Genomic DNA, 22,957 nt, shown 5'->3' with positions numbered 1-22,957 from the left:
CCCACTCCTTAGATATACCTCAAACCATACACAAACTCAAAACATAACCATATTTATGATGCATATGTAATGCAACTCAAACATCATTAATCTCTACGAAATAATAATAATTCACATAAAAACAATAATATTTCAAGTTTAATCAAATAAATAATAATTTTCATCCAACGTCAAATATTATTCACGGAGCAATATAAATAATAATATTCACATAACATCAAATAGTATTTTATCAAACATCAAATAACATTCATGGAGCAAAACAACAATAATATTCATATATAATACTATATATAAGCACCAAGATTAAAAGTGACATAGCCCAATCATCAGGAAATCAGAAAATTTTACCTCATATCCGACTAGTTAGATTATTGAATTACCCTTCCAATTCTTCTATTTTTACTTGAGCCTAAATCGAACAATAGTGACAAATAATAACTAGTACTTTCGCTTAACATAATTTTGGTCAAAAAGCAACGGGTCTCGGATGGTCCCGAAACTAACATTAACGAACTTAAAATGAAAAACCAAGTTGGGGAGGATGACAAATGACACTAACATCACACCACATGTGCTGAACACACATATGGTGACTGCATGGTACTATTCATCTTCCCAAAAGACCTTTTCTTTTTCCCTGTTTTCCACTTCATTTTTAGCGTAACTAAAATTGGAAAGCTTTGCAAGACTGTACTCAAATTGAAGCTTGTAACCTTAGCTTTCTATACATATAAAGATATGTCAAAACAGAGCCAAGATTAGTGAGAAATTCGAACCCAAAGACAGACCCAATAATCTGAATTTTCGTTTTCCAGCTTCCTCTGTTTTGGTAGTTTTGAAAACCTAAGTTCACTCCAATATTTGATCCCCAAAACTTAACCAAAATCAGTGAAATCAAAAGGGTTTTGACCCTTGCTATTCCTAGTTTCCAAAACATCAAAAACCTTTCAAAAAAAATACTTCACAAATCAAAGGAAAATGAGAGGCAAAATAAGGCCCATGAACTAAAATTTCCAAAAAAAATACGAAATTTCAAAATTTTCTCAAGGGTCTCTTTCAACACCTCAAATACCATCCTTAAGGCTCGAAATCATACTCCAAAATCATATCCTTGACCTAAGCTTCCCAAAAATAAGATTTGGATCTAAATTTTGAACAACCAAACCCATAAATTTATCAACACACCCAAAATCTGAAAATCTTGATTTCAAAATTCTTCTTTTGATTTTCTTATGCCTCACAAGGTTCATAAATCATTCTCTTACTCAGTTACGACTATAAATTCACTCGAACAAATAATTATACAAAAACTCAAGAATTGAAAATGAACTTAGAACAAGAGTCCCACTTTTCATCATTCCAATTGCTTCTACACTTCATCATTTTCTTTTGGCAAAAAGTCTTTTTAGGTCCTTATAGTTTGCCACTTTTACCACTTTGGTCCATGTCATTTTAATTTGATCAATTTTGTCTATGTAGTTTTCAATCTAAACAATTTAAGGACAAACTCTAATTTTTATCAAACTAAAATAACTGTTGTTAGTTGTTGAGGGGCATTTCGGTCCAAAACAAAGGTAACCAAAACCCAAATTTAAAAAAAAAAAAAAAAAAAAGAAACCCAAATTACCCAAACCCCACCCACCCCTATCATGCTCCCCTACCTCATCCTGCCCCACCCCATCCCAACACAACCCCGCAACTCAGATTACCTAATCCCCTTATGTGTGAACCCTCTCTCTCTCTCTCTCTCCTCGTCTCTTATTCTCTTTCCCCGTCTTTTTTCTCTCTTTCCCCGTCTCTTCTTCCTAGGCCGCAGCCTCCCCTACCCCAACAATACCAGACCAAGACAACTGCAACCCACGCTCACCCAAAAATCTCTCACATCCAGTCCTTGTAATCCGTCGCTCACCATGTCATCGTCCCCGCTCCTAAACGCCAAGTAGCCAATCGCGAGCACCAAAACGAGAAGCACGGTGCCGAGCTGGGCGGTTGGGAACTTCTCTCAGCACTGCCTAGCTTTGTGCAGACTAGCGGAGTCTGGATCGGCGTCGCCAACGACATAGTCTTGAGACAAGCGAGAAGGAGGACATAGAGGGTGGAGTTGATGAGGTCGAGGAGGGCTTGGACAGAGATGGGGAGAGAGAGAAAAAGACGAGGATAGAGAATAAGAGACGGGGGGAGAGAGAGAGTTCGCAGAGGGGAGCTGGTGAACAGTTGGGGTGGATGTGGCAGGGGATGGGGTGGGGGAGGTTGTTGGGTTGGGTTGGGGGAGAATGATTAGGCAGTGGCGTAGCACAGAGGGACCAGAAGGGTCTAGGGACCCCATTGCGGTTGGAAAACTAGTTATGGAGGTCTTGAGCTAGACCCCATGGATGGCTGGTTTTCTACCCCAGGTGCTCGACGAAATGGCTGAACTAGAGGAGGAGAATTGTGTGCGCACGTTCCTTTTAAAAAATTTTAAAAAAAAACCCTAGCGAAAACGACGTTGTTTTGATCCAGGCAGATACAATTTTTTCAATGAACTGTCCAAAACGACACCGTTTTGAGCCAAGCCTTAAAAAAATAAAAAAATAAATAATAATAATAAAAGAGATTTTCTATTTAAACCCTGACTTCTTTTGTTTCACCCCAATACTCAAATCATTAATTTGTAAGTTTTATTATTGTGTAAAAAGACAAAAAAGGTCATCGAACTTAATAATTAACCCTAGTACACACACCCCACACACTCCACCACTCTTCATATTAAGTTTTAGAAACATCCTTCCAACTTCCTGTTTACAAACTCTCTCTCTCTCTCTCTCTCTCAAGTTCTCAACTCAACAATACCCAAGTGTTAGAATTCCAGTTACAATCATTGAAGAGAGGTAAAGCTGTTCTCTTCCTCTAGATATTAAATTTCGGATTTAGGGTTTCATTTGTTTGTGTTTTTTTTGTTGGGAACAAAGAAAATTGTGGGGTTTAAATAGAAAATCTCTTTTAATTCTTATTTTTTCAGTTTGGGAAGATAGTGGGGTTTTCTTGGAAATTTTGAAAATTTAAATTAAAAGTTGGGGTGAACTTAGAACATGAGGTGAACTAAGAGAAGTGTGGGGTTTAAATAGAAAATCTCTAATAAAAAAGGTCAGAACGATTTTAAAGAGCAGCATTCGACTCCGTCTCCCCAATTCCCCAATTCCCAAATTCTCTCTCATCTTCTCAAACCCTAAGCCCCCAAAACCCCAAATTCCCAATTCCTTTCTCTCGTCTTCCCAACTCCCACCACCTTCGGGTGTTTTCTAGGATGGCCTCACTTGCCCTCATTTTTCATTTTATTAGGTTTAATTGGGTGTTGGGTGGGGCTTGCTGGATTGTTTGAAATCACTCAAAAGCATAAAGTTGCTCTTTGGGCGTCCATGTGCCAGCCATTTAGGAACATCTCTATCTCTAGCTTAGTTTTATTTGTAGAAAGAAAAAAAAAATTTGTAACATTTACACCATCCCCATGGGGTGTTGATCCTGGATCCGCCACAGATGATAGGGCCGGTGGGGTTTGGATAATCTGGGTTTTTTTTTTCTGTTACTTTTTTTAAAAAAAAAAATTGTTATTTCATTCTTGATTGTTTTAGGATTTTGGTTACCTTTGTTTTTGGACCAAAATGCCCCTCAACAACTAATGGTAGTTACTCTATTTTGATATAGATTATAATTTGTCCTTGAATAGCTTAAATTGAAAACTACAACCATGTTTACTAAACGTCAATGGACTGGACTGAGTTAAATAGCACTCGAAATCCTTATTTGGTAAGAGACGGGACTAACTTAAATGAGACTGTATAGTCTAATAGTGAAAAAACGCCTCACTTGCTCATCTAATATAGTGAGCCTGAAAAGTGGTTCGCTAAATAGCACACTTACTAAATAAAACACGTGAGTCCGATGCTTCTCTTTAAAAAATATTAAATTTTATTTGTTTTCTTTTAATTATTATTTTAGATCTTTAAATGGGTTCTTTTTGCAGCATTTATTTATTTTAGATAAAAATCCTTAATTAAATTTAAATATTACAATAATTATTTTGATATTGCATTTGGAAAATCAACTATAGTAACTTAAAAATGTTTGATATTTTTTTTATATTGAAACAAGTTTAATAATTCATGATGTGATGCTTTCTTTATCGCAATAAATTTTTACCTTATCAAATTATATTTTTCAGTTTGAAGTCAAAAGTCAAATATACAAAAATTATACACATACACACACACACACACATATATATATATAATATTTTTAATTTTTGTTTTGCTTGGTCCTTGAAAAACCTAGAATTATATACAGTGAGCTTAGCTCCTTTAAGATTAATCTTGAGAAGCCAAAAGACAAATATCATAATTTTATTCTTTATATATAAAAAAATAAAAATAAAAACATAATTTTTTTAAAATTATTGTTTTAAATCTTTATTTATTTTTTTTGCTATATATTTGTATAAATCTTTGAATTGGGTTTCTTTGTAGCATTTATTTATCTTTTAGGTAAAAAATCCAATTAAATTTAAATATTATAAAATTATTTTTTTAGTCCGACACTGCACCAACTATGTCTTCACTATTTTTACAATCCAGCTTTGTAGTATGATGCATCACCAAACATAGGTTAGAACTTAATCCAGCTTAGGTCAATCCGAGACAGTCCCAAGATTTATTTATCTTTTAGGTACAAAATTGATCAAATTAAAATTACATGGACCAAAGTGGTAAAATTGACAAATTACATGAACCGAGAAGGACTTCTTTCCTTTTCTTTTCTACCTCTCACATTTGCTTTCTTAATTCTTTCATGGATGTAATAGTAATAAATTTCCATCTCCCTTATTTCTAAGTCTTCTCCTCTTCTTCTTCTTCTTCTTCTTCTTCTTCTTCTTCTTCTTCTTCTTCTTCTTCTTCTTCTTCTTCTCTCTCTCTCTCTCTCTCTCTCTCTCTCTCTCTCTCTCTCTCATTATCTTCCCCCCTCCCGCCAACGACTCACCTCTCTTAGCTCTAAAAAATCATATTCATCATTGAGGAATCTTAGCCTAGGTGACTCACCCCCTAGTAGACTTCCAACTCACACCTTAGGCTAATGACTCACCAATAATTAAGGTACCAATTCATCTCCAAAATGATTTTGTGTTTGAAAGGTTGAAGCAAGGGGGAAAGAATGAGAGGAAGAGTGGGCTGCTGCCCTCCACTTTTCAAATTATTTGATTTTATTTGATTTTTTAAAATTCCTACAAGGGCATTTTGGCAATTTTCACATGTAGGGGTATTTTGATCATTTTGGCCCAAAATTCAGAAATGATTTCCTACGTGTTTGTTGAGTCGAATATACTATCATTCTACCTAAGAATGATAATGACATCACTTCAATTTCTTACACTTCCTTTGAAAAATTCAAAAAATGTTACATGAGGGCATTTTTGTCCAACTTGAAATTAAACACAGTTAATCCAATATTCTCAATCCAAAATCACTTGATAAAATACCCATAATTATCATTCACCGTAATATTATTTTTTCACTAATATACAAAAATCTACTTTGAATTTTTTGGGGTATTACATAAACCGAGCGACTCTCTCCCCCGCATATTGTAGAGATATTTTTCCCCCAATTCTATGCTGGGTTTTGCTTCTTCCTAGTCCTTTTGGATTGGCTTTTAAAGTCCTTTATGTTGAGAAGGTAGAGTTGCTAGATCTAGATGGATCTTTCATACTGGCTGTAAGATCATGTGGAATGTTGGAGTTGCTGTGGCCTTCTTTGGCTAAGTGGATGTTGAGCGGTAAAACCATTTCACTTTTGGTGCTTTTGGATCCTTGTTCATGTAAAATTAGTTGTTCTCATGGTCTCTTTGTAGCACTGGTGCTATAAAGAGTCTTCTTGATCTTCTATCTATCACTCTAAGTGAATTGGGCTTGAATTTGTAATAGTTATTACTCACTGTCTTACTGGATTTATTGTATGCAAGAACCTCCTTGTGAGGTGTGTTCTTCTTGTACATCTCTTGTAGTTACCCATTTATTAATGAAATTATGCTTGTTCTAAAAAATATATAATATTCTAAAAAGAAATAGCCAATGAGTTCTAGCCAAGTGGAAAAGGATCTTGGCTTGCAAACCAATGGTCTCAGTTTCAAATCCCCATGATACATTGGTAGTGTGTGTGAAAAACCATTCCTTTGTAGTTCAGACCATCACTTATATTCAAAATCTGAAAAGAAATATTACTCTAAAAATTTAATCAATAAGGAGGATAGTAAAATTTATTTTATTCTTTTTGGTGCATGCTTTAATTTCACGATGTGTTGGCTAAGTTTGGTACTCTAACAACATTCACCAAGTGCCATATTTATCTCAATATAATGTTAGTGGGAATATTTTTAAAAACACAGATTTTATTAGAGTAACCAACCTTGCAAATTCCCTTGGGAATACACTAGATAACATCTTAAGTTTACAACCTAAACACAGTTACCCACCTAAGCTTCTTCTGCCTATCACACTGACAACTGCCCAACCCGCCCAACCCTTTCTTAGCCTCTCCTCAAAACACACCATATTTACACATCTCTTTTTTTTTATTTTTTTCCCATACATTGGAAATTTATCATCATAATTCACCCTTGAGAAAGCTTCTGCAGACACTCTTCCATGCCTCTTGGTCTGGCTCACTCGCCTGCAGCTTGGCCTTCAACTCCTCAGTTTCAGTGTCCTAAAACCAAATTAACAGTAAAGAAATTACGTTGCGAAATAAAAATAGCACTCTCAGTTTAGCTTCTAGCACAATACATACTCGTACCACGATGTATTCGAGTTTCACGAGACGATCAATAAGGTTGAGAAGGATGTCCTTGGTGTACTCAGGGTGGCCTTGGATGCCCATGATGTGATCTCCATACTTGAACATCTCCACCCCAGTCTTCTCCGACCATGCAATCAACTCAGCCTTAGGAGGAAGCTCCCACACCTAATTCATTTTTAATTTTTAATTCCAGTAAGCAAAACTTACTAGGTCTATTAGCAGTGCATTTCTGGAGATACAAACCTCATCTCGATGGATTTCATATATGGAGAGAAGAGCTGGAATTTTGAGAGATGAGAAAGCCTTGGAAGATGCTGACAAGTGGACGGTCCGGATTCCTATGTCCCACCCGGTGATGGCCCTGCCGGATTTTCCTCCCAACGCACGGCTCAAAATCTAATCAAACCATAAAAAACAATATCAATTACATCATTTATCATATATATATATATATATATAGGGACCAGAAAAAGAAACAGATGTTCAAGATAGAGAAAGGCAAATAATTTATAGGGTGGATAAGGGGTTGGCAGCTCAACCATTTTCATATAACATAAAGAAATATCTTATTATTTCATTCAAAGAATTGACCATTGATAATAATAATAATAACCATTGAGCTCAATCTTTTTACCTCCATTGATCCTACATAGATTCTACGATATCACAGATTCCATTACAATTCAAAAAGATTAAAGAAAAAATGATATTCTAATTTGTGCATTTGATGTTACACAACTTTATCTTAAATGTTCATAATGGGGGACAAAGCAAGACCTTGCACCAAGCACCCAACTGGTGTGGGTAAAAGCCATGAGAAACCCAAATTTAATAAAAACAATGGCAAGGTCCACATTTTTTTTTCACAAGTTATATATATATATATATATATATATATAGAGAGAGAGAGAGAGAGAGAGAGAAACACCCAATTGGTGAAGGTAAAAGCCATGAGAAATCCAAATTTAATAAAAACAATGGCAAAGGTCCACTTTTTTTTTCCACAAGTTATATATATATATAGAGAGAGAGAGAGAGAGAGAGAGAGAGAGAGAGCGAGAGAGAAAGCACCCAACTGGTGACGTTAAAAGCCATGAGAAATCCAGATTTAATATAAACAATGGCAAAGGTCCACATTTTTTTCCACAAGTTATATATATATATATAGAGAGAGAGAGAGAGCAAGAGAGAAAGCACCCAACTGGTGACGTTAAGAGCTATGAGAAATCCAGATTTAATAAAAACAATGGCAAAGGTCCACATTTTTTTCCACAAGTTATATATATATATAGAGAGAGAGAGAGAGCGAGAGAGAAAGCACCCAACTGGTGACGTTAAAAGCCATGAGAAATCCAAATTTAATAAAAACAATGGCAAAGGTCCTCATTTTTTTCCACAAGTTATATATATATATAGAGAGAGAGAGAGAGCACCCAAATGGTGAAAGTAAAAGCCATGAGAAATCCAAATTTAATAAAAACAATGGCAAAGGTCCTCATTTTTTTCCACAAGTTATATATAGTATATAGATAGAGAGAGAGAGAGGGAGAGAGCGACCGACTACTTTCAATGTGAAAAGCACACAACATGAGCCTAAAAGGACTTCCACAAACTACCCTTTCGTCCACATTAGACTGTTGGATAGATATCAAGCATGCAAATGCAATGAAACTTCCATACATATTATAATTGAAGTCTGGCCTACGTCAATTGAATTAGCTTTCAGTGACATGGGTTTTCAGCTTTTTGTGTGCCCCTCAATCGTATGTGGAAGTTTATCCTAACCCAGTCATCAATGATCAAGAGAACCCACATACATGTATATGAGAATAATCTCCATTCAAAACGTGTCACACGTGTAACATATTCACTATAATGAGTCTTTTATACATGATACTATGTGACAAAGCATATACAGCGGTAGAATATTTCAGTTAAAAGATCAGGTCTAATTAATTTGAGGCAATTTTAAACTGTATATCAAAACGGACTAAGATTTGTGATGCTACTCAACAAATTTAAACCACACTATATGTGTATTGACAAAGTTTACGGAATTTAGGGTTTTGACAATTGCTATTGTTTCTCTATGTCTAATAATAACAAAATTATTTGTCCGCTCAATAATGTAATCTATATCCATATGGCCAAATATTACAATTATTTAGTATGAATTATTCATTTTTATGTAAATAATATCAACTCCTTTAGGTGAAGCATTTAGTCTAGTGCCCTACTGGGTAAGGTTATTAGTGGGCACCACGTACTTGGTGTCCATGATCTACATGTCATGTAAAAGCCAAGCACTAGTGAGTAAGCCACGTTGTTAACACGTGGAACAAACAAATGGTTTAACTTGGGCCCATAAGAGAGGAGTGGAACCCCTCCTGTCCCTAACAACAAAATCCAAATGGAGATTGTAAATTGATTACAAAAACATCTACAACCGTTGAAATTGACATGTTTTTTTAACATTAAAAAGTAGGAAAATGCTAAGTTTATCATATTTTTATACTACATTGTGTATCATCTTTTTAATAGAGATGAGTCTCACAGTATCTCAGTATTAGAGATGTAGTACACAATATGATATAAAATTGTGGTAAACCTAGCATTATTTCAGATATTATAGAAATTGTTAGGATGTGACAAATTTTTTCAACTTCCTTTCCTTGGGAGACTGCGCTCTCTCTTTTTGTTGCTTCTGTTTTCTTTTTCGACCTCTTTGGACATGCGTGCCTGTAAAATTTCGGTTTGTAATTCTCGTATTCGCATAAATAAAAAAGTAAACAACAAAAGAGGGCAAAAGATTTACTTTTTTCGTTTTATTTTAAAGCATATAAAATCATAGTATTTAAATTCATGTAGATTGTATATAAGATATAATCTTATGACACACCGTAATTATTTGTTACTAAGAAAAGAGAGATACTATAAAAGGAGGTGGCGCGTGGGTTATAATAGCATGAGAATCTCATAAACACGATGTGCGGACAAAGGCGTCACAATCGTACGGTCGATGGACCACTGACACACAAGTTCCCGTCTGATGGACCACACAACAACCTTTTCGGAGCCATTCTCAACTCAAACCCCAAACTGTCTGCGCGTACGTTATAGGCGGTGGACCCCTCCCTTTCGCAAGAACAACCTGACAACGGCCTCAAACTTCCCATTCGACCCAAAAAAGACACACCTTCCCATTTCAAGCGTGTCTTGGCGTTTCGTTTTCATCGACGCCTATTGGATGGACTTATTTTAATCTCAATTAATTCCGCACACCCGAAATGACCCTTATACCCTTATAGCATGAAAATGTCTAAACTGCCCTCACTTTTAAAAGCCAAAAAATGCCTTGGATTGGAACTTTTTTCTTCTTGGAATCAAATCCAAAACCCAAAAACCCAGGAAAAACTGGGAACCTGTTCAAGCAAATTAAACTGATATGACCATAATGCCCTTGTAAACCTTTGAGGGGTGAGAAAATGAACTTACCTGGTGGCCAAAGCAAATGCCCAGGACCTTCTTCTTCATGTCATCCAATTTCTTCAGGAGGGCCAAGAGCCTGCAGATCCAAGCATCATTGCCATGGGCATCTCTGCTGCTGCCAGATATCACAAACCCATCATAGCCGTCTATCTCCTCATCCAATGGGAACTCACCACATGCCACTCTGTACAGGTCCCAGGCCTCCCCTTCCTCAGCCAGCATTTTCAGAAAAACTCCAAAGTAACCCCCATACATCTTCTTCACGTACTCCGAGTCCTCTGCACACAAAAGCAGAGCAAATTTCTTCCCACCCATCTTCCCCTCTCCCTCTCTCTCCCTCTTAATGTGGATTAACTCCTGTGTTGTTTAGGGGTTTCTAGAGAGAGGTTGGAAGGCCTCTCTGACTCTTCAAAATGGGATTTTTTGAGAGAGACAGGATTTTGGTGTGGAAAGTTGAAACTCCTTGGACTTGGCTGTTGAAGAAGAATGGAGATTGCCAGATGGGGCAATTGGAAAACCAATGGGGCTGGTTTTAAACTGGTGGTGTTCTAGAAAGGGCCATGTTTGGCTTCCTATTTTACAAATTTGACACCCTAGGGTGATTTGTCAGATCTACCCCTTTCCATTTGCCTCATCTTATTTATTTATTTTGTTGTATAAAATATTCTACAGTGAACAAATATGAATCTGGCTACCAAATTGGCCTCCATTTGAACCAGAAATGAACCTTCTCACAATCCCCGGGCAAAGTTGCCTTTTTTTGCACTGCCATGTCAAAGAGACAAAGACCTAAAAAGCAAAATCTGTTCTCTAATCTTTTAAAGCATTTTTTTTGGTGTTTGATTGGGGTATTTTCATTTATTATTTTAACCCAATAAGGCATTGTATTGGAGGCTTTGTTTAAACAATATAATTTTTTTTTGAAGATATTGAAAGAGACGATAATATATTAAACTCACACACACTACACAGATTCTAGGACTCGAACTCAACCTAAGGCCTTATCTCGAGGAGCAATTGCTCCAAATCATTATATTAGTAGTTTCTTTAAAATTATTTTTGTTTTTAAATGGAAAACAATTTGTTTGCTTTTTTTTATTTATTTCCTTTCGTGACCTTTTGTCCCATGCAGATTATCGGAGAATGGAGTGCCCGCACGCCCCTCTTTTAATGCATTTTTTTATAAAAAAAAGGAGTTTCACTAAAACACCCAAAATGGGGGTTGAAATTATAAAAAAACCCAAGCACTATTTAAACATATAAACACACCCAAAACCTATCATTACACACACTCAAAACCCATTTATAAACACACCCAAAAAGTTGACTTTGGGGTTGATTTTGGGTGTGTTTCTATGTTTAAATAGTGCTTGGGTTTTTTTATAAATACATGTCTTTGGGTTTATTTATAAATTTGTATAAAAAAAAGTGGAAAAAAATTTGCTGTATTGCAACTTATGTGCATGTTAGTGGCCATTGGTGAACTGAAAAGGAACAGAACCCTTTTCCATTGATCGATATAAAAGCTATAGGCAATACATGCAGAAGGAACACAAATCATCACAAGTCTCATTAAATGTTAATGATCATTAAAATAATGTGTCATATTCTTACTTGTATAAACAAATGTTGATTGGGTATACCTCAATAAAAAAGACCTTACTTTACAAATTAGTAGTATGAAGTTTGAACCCTATTGATACATTGGCAAAAGCAAAACACCCCTCCCCTGTTTCGAATTTACGTTTGTAGCATTATTTGTATTGCATTTTAGGTTAAAAATAGTCCATATTTTTAAATTAATTTTTGGTCTAGTTGTGTTTCTTTAGTAAGTTGGATTATGTAGTTGGATAAGATGCATAATCCTAGTCAAATGTTTGGTGGCTTAACAACATGGATTGAATTATGTTTAATTCTACTAGGGCCAAAACTAGTAGGCTTATTAATTCTACTAAAATGTTGGGATTAAGTTGGATAAGATTATACTAAGCCCCTACTAAGCCATTCAATAGTACTAATCCAATTCCTTAATCATGTGTGTAGTATTAAACACATCAGCGCATTAGTATTATCATTTTCAATTCAATGTAATTCAATGCAATCCAATCTTAATAATCAAACATAAGTTCCAAATTTAAATCTACTGTTCCATTGATAAGAAAAAGTTCGAGCCAAAAGCTTTTCTTCTTTGCATAAAGAAGAAAAAAGAAGAAAAAAAATTTAGTTTTTTTTCTTTGCAAAATGATAATCATCTAATTTATTTATTATCTTCCTTATCATAAAGAAGAAAAAAAGTTAGTTTGTTGGTTTATATATGATAATGTTGAGAAATTAGTTTGTCCATATATATATATATATATATATATTATGAGAGTTTGTCCATTTATATATCTTTTTTATGAGAGTTTGTCCATTTATATATTTTTTTTATGGGAGTTTGTCCATTTATTTTTTTTTTATGAGCGTTTATCCATTTATATGATAAAGTTTTTTTATAGAAACAAAATTATCTTGAGAAATTAGAAAAGTTTGACGTTTGAATCTCTGTTAGTGTTGAGAGAGACACAACTAAAGTATTGGATTTGTGACTCTACAAGATTGTGTTTTTGGGCCTACAGGGAAATATTCTCCACTGAGATTTGGGTGAAGAGGAGACTGATTGAATTTATTTTTTTTTAATGAACAAAAGTAGGGAGAGGAAGCTACCCCATTTCATAGTCAGGGCATATTAAGGTCTCTTTGAGAACTTATAGAGAGGGTCTTAGTCCCTTTTTTGGTTTTTACAGATTACCCACCAAGAGGTATTGTTTTTACAGATCACCCATCGTTGGTAGAGAGTGATTATTTTGAGAATATGTGAGAGGTTATTTTCTCTTCCATTTTGATCGTCTTCTCTTTTATTAGATTCATCATCATCGCCCGTGGACTTAGCACGGTTCGAGGTGCACCATGTTTTATCTTGGGTTTGTGTTTTCTACTTTAGTTTTTCTGGACATTGGCTTGTGTGATCTTTCTTTGGACTAGAAATTTTGTTCGTTGTCTCCATAACATTCCTAACAGATAGAAGGATTCTTTAATAGGATTTAAGACATGGAAAAAGCAATAGAATGGGAAAGAAAATAAGGAATACTTTTAGTACGATTTATGTGATTAATTATGACATTATTTTGTTTTCACGCAATTAAAGAAATGGTCCATGTTGTTTTCATTATCCTTCTCTCACTATTCGTCGTTTTATTCATATACATGGACATTCTGGAATGATTTGGATGTCAACTAGGAGTGATTATAGAATACTATGGTAGTACGATCACGTGGTACATCTTGTACGCATGTGTGTTATACTTGAATTGCAATTTTACTTACAATGATATATTTCAATAGCTTCAGATCAATAGTTATATCACTACTATGTTTTACCATTTGCATGAAGAAAGTTTGCGTGACGAAGAAATATTCGTGCAAAACGATCGGAGACGAAAAAAATTCGCACATACTACTGAAAACTTGCGCAACCAAATTTGTCGTCGCACAAAATGGCTTTGCGCGACAAACAAATTCGTTGTCACGCAAAGTGAGTTAAAAATAGCCGGGAAATTTTTTTTGGCGCGAAACACTTGCATGACGAGGAATATCGTCACTTAAGACAACCTCACGCGACGATTCTAAAATTCGTCGCTCAAAAATGGACAGAAAGTAGTGGGTCCCTTTATTTGGCGGTAAAAACTTGTGCGACGAAACTGTTCGTCGCAAAAGACTTTAGCGCGACGGGAAGATATTTCGTCGCGTAAGAAAATGAGAGATATTTTATTTTTGGCTCCAAAAATACCTGGGTGGGATATTTTTGTTTGCGTGACGTAAATAATTTTCGTCGTGTAAAGTTTCACGTTTATGCGACGAATGGTGGTTTTTGCGTGACAAAAGTTTGTGCGACAAAAAATACCATGCGTCGCGCAAAAGTTCGATGTTGGCACGTGATTGTGCGACGAAAAATTTGGTTTGTGGGACGGAAAATTTGGTTTTTCGCGACGGCAGTTTGCGCGACGAAATTATTGATTCGTCGCGCAAAGTCCTTCTTCTTCATATTAGAATTCTGCCATTGCAGAGGCAGAATGCAAAAAAAAAAAAAGCATTCTGCCTCTGCCTCTCTCTCAACCTTTCTGCTGCTGCTGGGACTTCAATACATTCATTGGGTAAGTATTTTTCGTCATTAGTTTAAAAGTATTAATTTAAATTCGTGCTAACGCTATTTATTTTGTTCTCGTTAGGGATATTTGTAATTAGCGATTGGTGGAGATCGATTGAGAAGGTATTTTATTAGTTTTATAAATTAATAATGTTAAAGTTAGTTTGTTATGTTTAAATTTTTTTTTGTGAAGTTATATTTATATTATGTTGTTAAATTGTGCGTGACGTAGTACAATATGTTGTGATGTACGAAGTTAATTGAAATTAACTTCGTACTTTTATTTTTATGTTTAGTAACACTTAGTTTCCCGTTCGAGATTAGTTGGATTTCGTGCATGGATACGTAATGCATGACTGCGGTCCAATTAATTCTTGAATTGTCCCATTATTTGGACGGTTTGGTAATGCATAGTGTTGTCACGTAATCTACGGCTACATGATTAGGTTTCGATTGTGGAGATTTCGGTGTCATCTCGGTACGTTCTTCGGGTGGTACGTAGGTATTTATACCTATGCCCACCTCAAGAACTGCATCGAGATGCTGCCGAAATTCATCCACGTCGAAATCTAATCTCATGTAGTTGTAGGTTACGTGACAGGACTATGCATTCCCGAATAGGATAGGACCCTTACTGGAGGCATAAGGTGACATTATAACTTCATATGAAGTTGTTGTGATTGTTGTGTTGTGATTGTGGTTTCAGGAATTATGAGCAGAAGGTGGATACAGAACCCAAATAGATGCGCAGACGAATACTTGGATGGAATCCAGGATTTTATTGAGTTTGCACGTAGACACAACCCGTGCAACTAGAATTCGTTGTCCTTGTAGGAGGTGTAACAACACGTTGTGGGAGACAATTGAAAATGTTGGATTTCATTTAGTAAGGAATGGAATGATTGAGACATATAACATTTGAAACCTTCACGGGGAATAATTAGACCATGCCTCGTCTTCAAATGCCACAAGAGTGGCGAATGTTGAAACTATTGTGGATCCTAATGATGAAGTCATGGATATTATACATGATACTTTTCCATTTGCATCGACCAATATCAATTAGGAAGGGGAAGATGACGTGCCTACACCAATAGACAGTGCGGAGTTTGAACAATATAAAAAATTGTTAAAAAATGCCAACTAAGAGTTATATCCGGGGTGCGAGAGCTTTTCTGTTATCACGGCCATTGTGGAGCTAATGCACGGAAAAATAAAGTATCGTATGTCGAACCTGTGTTTCGATTACTTTTCGGGGGTTGTCAAGAGAATGCTTCCGACGGACAACTGTTTGCCGAAAGACCATAAACAGGCGCAGAAGGTGTTGAATGGTCTGGGACTGGGTTATGAAAAAATTTATGCTTACAAAAACAATTGCATGTTATTCTACAAAAAGCATGAAACGTTGGATACATGCCCTATATGCAATGAGTCGAGGTTCAAAACGACATCTCAGAATAAAACGACTAAGATCCCTCAAAAAGTCATGCGTTATCTTCCCCTGAAACCTAGGTTGCAGCGATTGTATATGTCGATGCATACTGCCACAGACATGAGATGACATAAGGAAAAACGGGTAGACGATGATGTGATGCGACATCCTGCAGATGGGGAGGCATGGAAAGAGTTCAATCGAACGTTCCCCGAGTTTGCTGCTGATCCATGAAATGTTAGATTGGGACTTGCCACTGACGGATTCAATCCGTATAAGGTTCTAAACCAACACCACAACACTTGGCCGATTTTCGTATTCCCATATAATTTGCCGCCTTGGAAATGCATGAAAAAAGAATACATGATGATGACTGTTTTCATAACTGAGGATCCTAGCAGGTCAATCGATGTTTACTTAAGGCCGCTGGTTGATGAGCTGAAGGATTTATGGACAAACGGTGTATGCACATATGATAAATCAACTGGGAAGATGTTCACTTTGCAAGCAGCAGTTATGTGGACTGTGAATGATTTCCCAACATATGCAATGGTTTCTGGGTGGAGCACAAAGGGTTATATGGCATGTCCTGTATGCAAGGAAGATGTAACTTTTGGTTGGCACGCTAGAAAAGTTTGTTACCTTGGTCATCGGAGATGGTTGCCATGGAACCACAAGTGGAGGAAAAAAGATAAAGAATTCGACGGAAATACAGAGAGTCGCCTCAGACCTAGAGAATGGTCCGGTGATGAGATATTGGAACAGCTTAACCGTTTAGATTTTGCTTCGTTTGGGAAAACAGTTAGCCGGATCAGACCTTCTACACATATGAACTGGACGCACAAGCCTATGTTTTTTGAGCTCCCATATTGGTCGAAACTCAAATTGAGGCATAATCTAGATGTGATGCATGTTGAGAAAAATGTATTCGACACATTGGTGGGCACGATTCTAGATATCGAGGGCAAGACAAAGGATACGATCAAAGCTCGTCTTGATTTGGAAAGAATGGGCATACTAAGGGGTTTATGGATGAATAGGGACAAGTGATAAAGCTAGAAGGGATCTTGCATTCTTTTCTATGAAACCGAATGACAAGAAAGAGTTTCTAAAGTTTGTATCGCCTGTAAAGTTTCCCGATAGGTATGCTTCTAATATCGACGCTATGAATGTTACGTAAATTTCTTTGAAGAGCCATGATCGCCATGTGTTTCGCCTACTTCGTGGGTATTTATTGGAAGATGTAGTAATCATGTTGATTTTTCACAACTCACGGTGAAAACATTTACATTAATTAGTTGCGGCATGACATTGTCCAAGTCCGATGCAAGTTTGAGATGATATACAAGTATGATCCACGTGATGGTTCACTTGCCAAGAGGCATTACTTGTTGGTCCTGTCAACTATCGCATGTATCCATAGAAAGGTATATAATCCCGTTTTTGTGTATGCATCATTATCACAAGCTTGCTAATTTGTATCATATCGCTTTATTTTGGCCGCTTCTTGAGAGTTGAAAAAAATGTACGCAACAGGCGAGGCAAGGATCAATTATAGAGGCTTGGGTTCAATATGAGTCGCTTACTTTTGTAGAATGTATTAAAAAGTTGTGGAGACGGCTTTCAATCATCCTCAGTGCAATAATGACGGAGGTATGAGAAATGAAAAACTTTCTGTTTTTGCCCAAAGCGCACGACCCTTTGGAGATCCTGGACTAGGAGAGTCGTTTTCTAGAAATGACATGGAGGTAGCGCATTGGTTCATACTGAACAATTGTGACAAGATAATGGCATACTTAGATGAGCATGAAGAGATGATGAAGCGAGAACATCCATCACGTTTGGTTGCCCAGAAACACCGTGAATTGTTTCCACAATGATTTTTGGATTCTGTAAGTTATAAGTGTTTTGTATTTGAAAAATATAAATTGTAGTATTTAATTTTGTCAGACTAACATGTGAATGGTTTTGTATAATATTAGGTGAATAAGTTGAAATCATCGAATTCCCCCACGACAGTGATAAGTTATATAACTTGGCGTTCGGTCCGATTCGCACTGAATTGTTCTCGGGCTGTAATGTTAACAGATCAAATTTTTGGGGGTTGCACGAGATGACAAGTTGTGTACGCAAAACAGCGGTGTCCATATCCCAGGTGGAGGCGAAAGTACGAACATTGATTTCTATGGCAAACTCACAACTGTCGTGCAGTTGCTTTACAAAGATCGATACCAAGTTATCATGTTTAAGTGTCGATGGTTTGATACCAACCCAAATAAGTCGGGAAATGTTAAAATCGACAATGGCTTACTATCTGTGAACAATAACAGAACTTGGTATGATGACAATCCTTACATTTTGGCAAACCTGGCAACACAGATTGTGTATCTAGATAACCCTAAAGCCGGGAACGGTTGGGAAGTTGTTTAGAAGATGGATCATAGGAACGTGTATGCTATACCAGAACTAGACCCAACTGATAACGACGTCGACAATGTGGCTGACCATCGTTTAGAATCTTCAATGGAAAATGATGCGGAAACACTTCGAGATACAAATGTTATACAAGAACCGTTTCAAATACAAGGAGTGTCTTCAATCGAAATACTGATTCAGTCAATTATAATTGACCTCGGTGATCTTCCGCGATACGATGTTGCAGTGGGCCCGAAAAACGACGATGATGTAGTTATAGAGGAGGAGGAGGAGGAGGATTAAGAGACCGAAAGTGATGATAGCTACGATAACGAAAGTCATTATAGTTCAGATGATGAATAATGAATTTTTTTGTAATTTTTTTGTGTTAGTGTACATATTTTGTGTAATACAAATGTCTGCATATATGTACATGAATTGTAATAAGGAATCAGAGTTAGCATTCCAATATTAACGGTCAGAAATCATAATGAAAATCGAAATCAAAACCAATTTTATTACCAAAATGCCCTTATACAAAACAAATTTTTTTTTATTCAACTACTTACATAAGTTTTCAAAAGAAAAAAAAAATTGTGTTATTTAATAATGAACCAAAGTTTCAAAAAATGAGAATGATAAACAATTGGCGCCAAACCCTTGTGCGACGAAGTAAACATCATTGCGCTAATTTTGCGCCACGCATAAGCCTCTCGTCGGGTAAAGTTAAACTTTTGCTTGACAAAACCAGCCGTATGAGAAGACATTTTGCACGATGAAACAGTGCCCTCGTCGAGCAAATATATATATATATATTTTAATATATACACATGTATATATTTGAAATTCACGATCGAATTAGTTCATTGTATTCATATAGGGTCAAGGAGTGTAGCTGTAAAAAATCTTCAAAATCGGAGTTCAAAAAACCGTTAAATCATGACTTTTTATTTATAACTGTCGAAAAGTTTTGTCCCGTTACTTGATCTCTGAACTTTTATTTTTATTTTTTCCGATTTGTCCCGTTAAATCATGACTTTTATTCATAACATAAGATTATGTGTTATCCCTTAGTGTAAATATATTAAATTGAAGATCAAATTCAGTCATTGTATTCATATTGGGTCAAGAAATGTATCTGTAAAAAATCACCAAAATCGGAGTTAAAATTACCGTTAAATCGTGACTTTTTATTTATAACCGTCGAAAAGTTTTGGCTCGTTACTTGATCTCTGAATATTTGTTTTTTCCGATTTTCGGCGTATACGATCTCGCAGTATAAAAAATCAAGTTTACCGGTTGGATCATTCAAACAAGTTTAGGATTTAGGGTTTAGGTTTTATAGGGTTTAGGGTTTAGGGTTTAGTGTTTTGGGTTTAGGATTTGCACGACGGATGAGCTTCTTTGTCGCGCAAGATCATCTAGACCTTTTACTCTTCCCCCCTAAACACTTAGTCGAAATTGTTGGCAAATCACTAGTTTGCGTGACGAAGTGTGACAGCTTTCGTCGCGCAATGTGCGCAGAGCATAGCATTGCGCGATGACAGGACGTCTTCATCACGCAATGTCATCCAGACCTTTCATTTTCCCCGTCAACACTTGGTCGAAATTTTTGGCAAATCACAAGCTTGCGCGACGCAGTTATCTTCATCGTGCAAGCCACACAAAGCCTAAACCCTAATCCCAAATTTTGGCGGACTCAGAACATTGCGCGACGAATAATGTGTGTTTGCGTCGCGCAAAGTTGTTGTAGAAACCCTTGCGCAACGATTTTTAATCTTCGTCGTGCAAACTCGAAACCCTAATCCCAAATTTTGGGCGATACCACATCATTGCGCGACGCTGTTTGTCACTTCGTCGCGCAAACTCGAATAAAGTTTCAAAACCACGCGAGCGCCTCCTTCCCCATATTCGATTTCTGCAAATCTCTTTGTCTCTCTCTCCGCCGTCACCTCAGCCCAAAGTGCCTTCTAACCCTGTAGCTTCCCACCGTCACCCCAAGCTCCCTTCCCACTGTCTGATCCTCTCGCCAAAATTGCTCGGTTTTCACCGAATCCTCGGCGGCCTCGTTCTCTCTCCTCCGGCCACCAAATCCGACAATTGAGGTATGATTTCTTGCCTATTTTTTATGCTTTAGCTGATGGTTGGGTAGGATTTGCATAATTGTTCGAATATGGTAGTCTATTTGAAACCCTAGGTTTCGGCCGGTTTTTGAATTCAAATTCCGGCCACTTCCGACCGTTTTTTGGGGTAGGTTCGAGAACAAAAGTGCCTCTAATTCATGTTTTGAACCTGGGTAGGAACCTTGGCCATTAATTTGTAGAAAATTCCGACGATTGTTATCGCTTTGGACACCCACGCGCTGCCACCGCGTGTGGTGGCGTGGGATACTATAGCGGGTGCATTGAGTCCCAGCAATCCTGGTTGTCCCGAGTAGATGTGTTTGGATTGGAATTTGGTTACCGTTTGAGTGTCGAACGGATTTTGCCTATTGTGCGATTTCCGGGTTCGATATGCTCGAACCGTTGGATCGAACTCAAACTCATGCATGTTGTACATTGTATTTCTAGGATTGTATAGGAGTCGACGGATCGTGGATTGGAGTCTCAGATACTCCGAACTCGCAAACCCTAGGTCTATGCTTTTAATTAATTAGTTAAGAATTTGAATAAAATTATATGTGCTTACAAATATTCGTATAATTTTTTAAATTTGTATGTGTACTAATGAAATTGTGCAGATGTCAGACCTGATTAGACGTCGTAGGTCGGTGACAACTACACCGAGTACTGAGCCCCGCCTCGGCCAAAGATTCTGCCGGCATTGCGCCAGACAGATGGACCAGTTGGCGATTGGCCTGGGTTCCAGACGCCTGCTTCATCCGCTTCATCGGCTTCATCGGTGGTGCAGCCTGTTAGCGCCAGCGGCGTCATCGGCCCGTCAACACCACCGACACCACATCGATCGATGCGTCGGGCTCACACCGTATAGATTTCCTACAATTCCAATTCTTTTTTGTTTTTGTTTTTGTTTTTATTTTTGTATTTTATAGTTAAATTTGTTATTTATTAATGTCATATTTCTTTGCAGCCAAGAGGAACACTCGCGGGTTGTGTCGGCAGTTGAAGGCGGCGAAGGTCACCCGGATGACCAACGATCGTATCAACATCGGATACGACGAGCGACATCGGGCTGCACCGACGCCGAGTTGCATAGCTCCTTGGCCCACGACGTTGGTCGTGCGTACCCATTGCCCGATGCAATGGAAGTCTTGGAAAGTCATGCTTGACGAGATCAAGACAGAGGTTCGCGGCCAGTTGTCGGTATGTATCCTATCTTTTCATTCTTTTTCTTTCAAACTTTATATATTTGTATGTAATGAATTTATTGCAGACGAACTACAACTTGGAGGACCTCAATGATAAGTCTTTGGCGTACCTCAACAAACTCTTCTCTGATAGGTACAAGCAGTGGAAGAGCGACTTGCACCACTATTTTGAGGCTTTTGAGGATCCTAAGTCGCTCTTCAGGAGGGTTGCCCGAAGGAGCTTGAGGGGCGGGAGGATAGTTGGGCGTGGCTCTGCACTCATTTTCAGGCGCCCGATTTTGTGGTAATTTGTAATATGAATTTCAAATTTATTTTATACTTCTTATTAATGTTTATTTAATTTTTTATATTTCATTTCAATTTTCAACTAATACTGTTTATTTTTTGTATAACAGGGCCAAAGTCAATAAGGGCAATAGGAAGACGAAGACTCTTCTCCACCATTCAGGTTCTAGGCCTTTTTCCTATAGGATGGATGCACGGCGCCGGGTAATAATAAAATTATTTTATTTTATTTTTTAATATGTCATTATTCTTAATTTATTTTTTTCGTACTAATATTTTTCTTCTCTTGTTCAATTTAGGGGGTCCAAATTCCCAGAGATCGACATCTTTGGTGACATTTATGTTCGGCCTGAGAATGAGTTGGTCGAGTCCCTTCATGTAAGTATTTTTTAATGTTAATTCTTATGTTATGCATTCAAGTTTAAACGTTATTATATGAATGTTTTAATTTATATTTTATGTTATGTTAAATAGACGACGATGGTGGAGAGGAGCCAATTGGTTCTTCAGGAGTCCGCCTCCCAGCTTCCTCCTGAGACTCGATCGAGTCTGTGAATCCTCCACAGGATCTGGGTTTCAGATCCCGACGGAGACGTTGGATCGAGACTCTCGGGAGGAGGACTCAAGGTCGAGGATGGGAATGCCGCAGAGGGAACCCGGACCCGCCCAACAACCCCAAGTTAGGTAATCGCTTTGATTGCACAGTGGCCACGCTCGAGTCGGATGTCGGTGATTCTAGAGTCCTCGCACGGCCCGGCATTTCAATCCAGCAGTTTCATACGTCGACCTCCGAGCCTGTCCACCCAAACGACAATGTAGATTTTGGAACATTATTTGATTAGTTTTTTATTTTCATAATTATTTTTAAAATTTTTCTCTTGTATTATATACATTTATTTTATTTTATATAATAGATGTATTCTTTACAATTATTATATATATTTTTTTGCAATTTCATTTTATTACCAAAAAAAAATCAAATTCATTTTTGTACAAAA

General features: G+C 37.1%; 1 protein-coding gene and 1 pseudogene across 2 annotated transcripts; one reads left to right on the top strand and one right to left on the bottom strand.

Annotated features, from left to right (window-relative positions):
* The window catches only part of LOC148916387 (uncharacterized), a 101,217-nt pseudogene extending 78,703 nt beyond the window's left edge, over positions 1–22,514 (top strand).
* Positions 6,400–10,829, bottom strand: LOC103335981 (gamma-glutamyl peptidase 5-like). 2 transcript variants are annotated; one of them, XM_089054985.1, is made up of 4 exons: positions 10,320–10,829; positions 7,068–7,220; positions 6,816–6,989; positions 6,400–6,734 (listed from the first exon to the last, which is right to left on the bottom strand). In XM_089054985.1, exons 1-4 carry the CDS (start codon positions 10,626–10,628, stop codon positions 6,633–6,635), a joined length of 738 nt encoding a protein of 245 aa, XP_088911111.1. In that variant the 5' UTR covers positions 10,629–10,829; the 3' UTR covers positions 6,400–6,632. The 2 variants fall into 2 exon arrangements, with proteins under 2 accessions (XP_088911111.1, XP_008237237.1); XM_008239015.3 differs by having other exon boundaries at positions 6,822–6,989; positions 10,320–10,827.
* Positions 22,515–22,957: the final 443 nt, after the last annotated feature.

The sequence above is a fragment of the Prunus mume genome, linkage group LG6 (genome assembly GCF_029339155.1).
Source record: "Prunus mume cultivar Tortuosa linkage group LG6, ASM2933915v1, whole genome shotgun sequence".
Classification (NCBI taxonomy): Eukaryota; Viridiplantae; Streptophyta; class Magnoliopsida; order Rosales; family Rosaceae; genus Prunus; species Prunus mume.
Note: the sequence above shows the minus strand (reverse complement) of the source record. Positions and strands in the feature narration are given on the sequence as shown.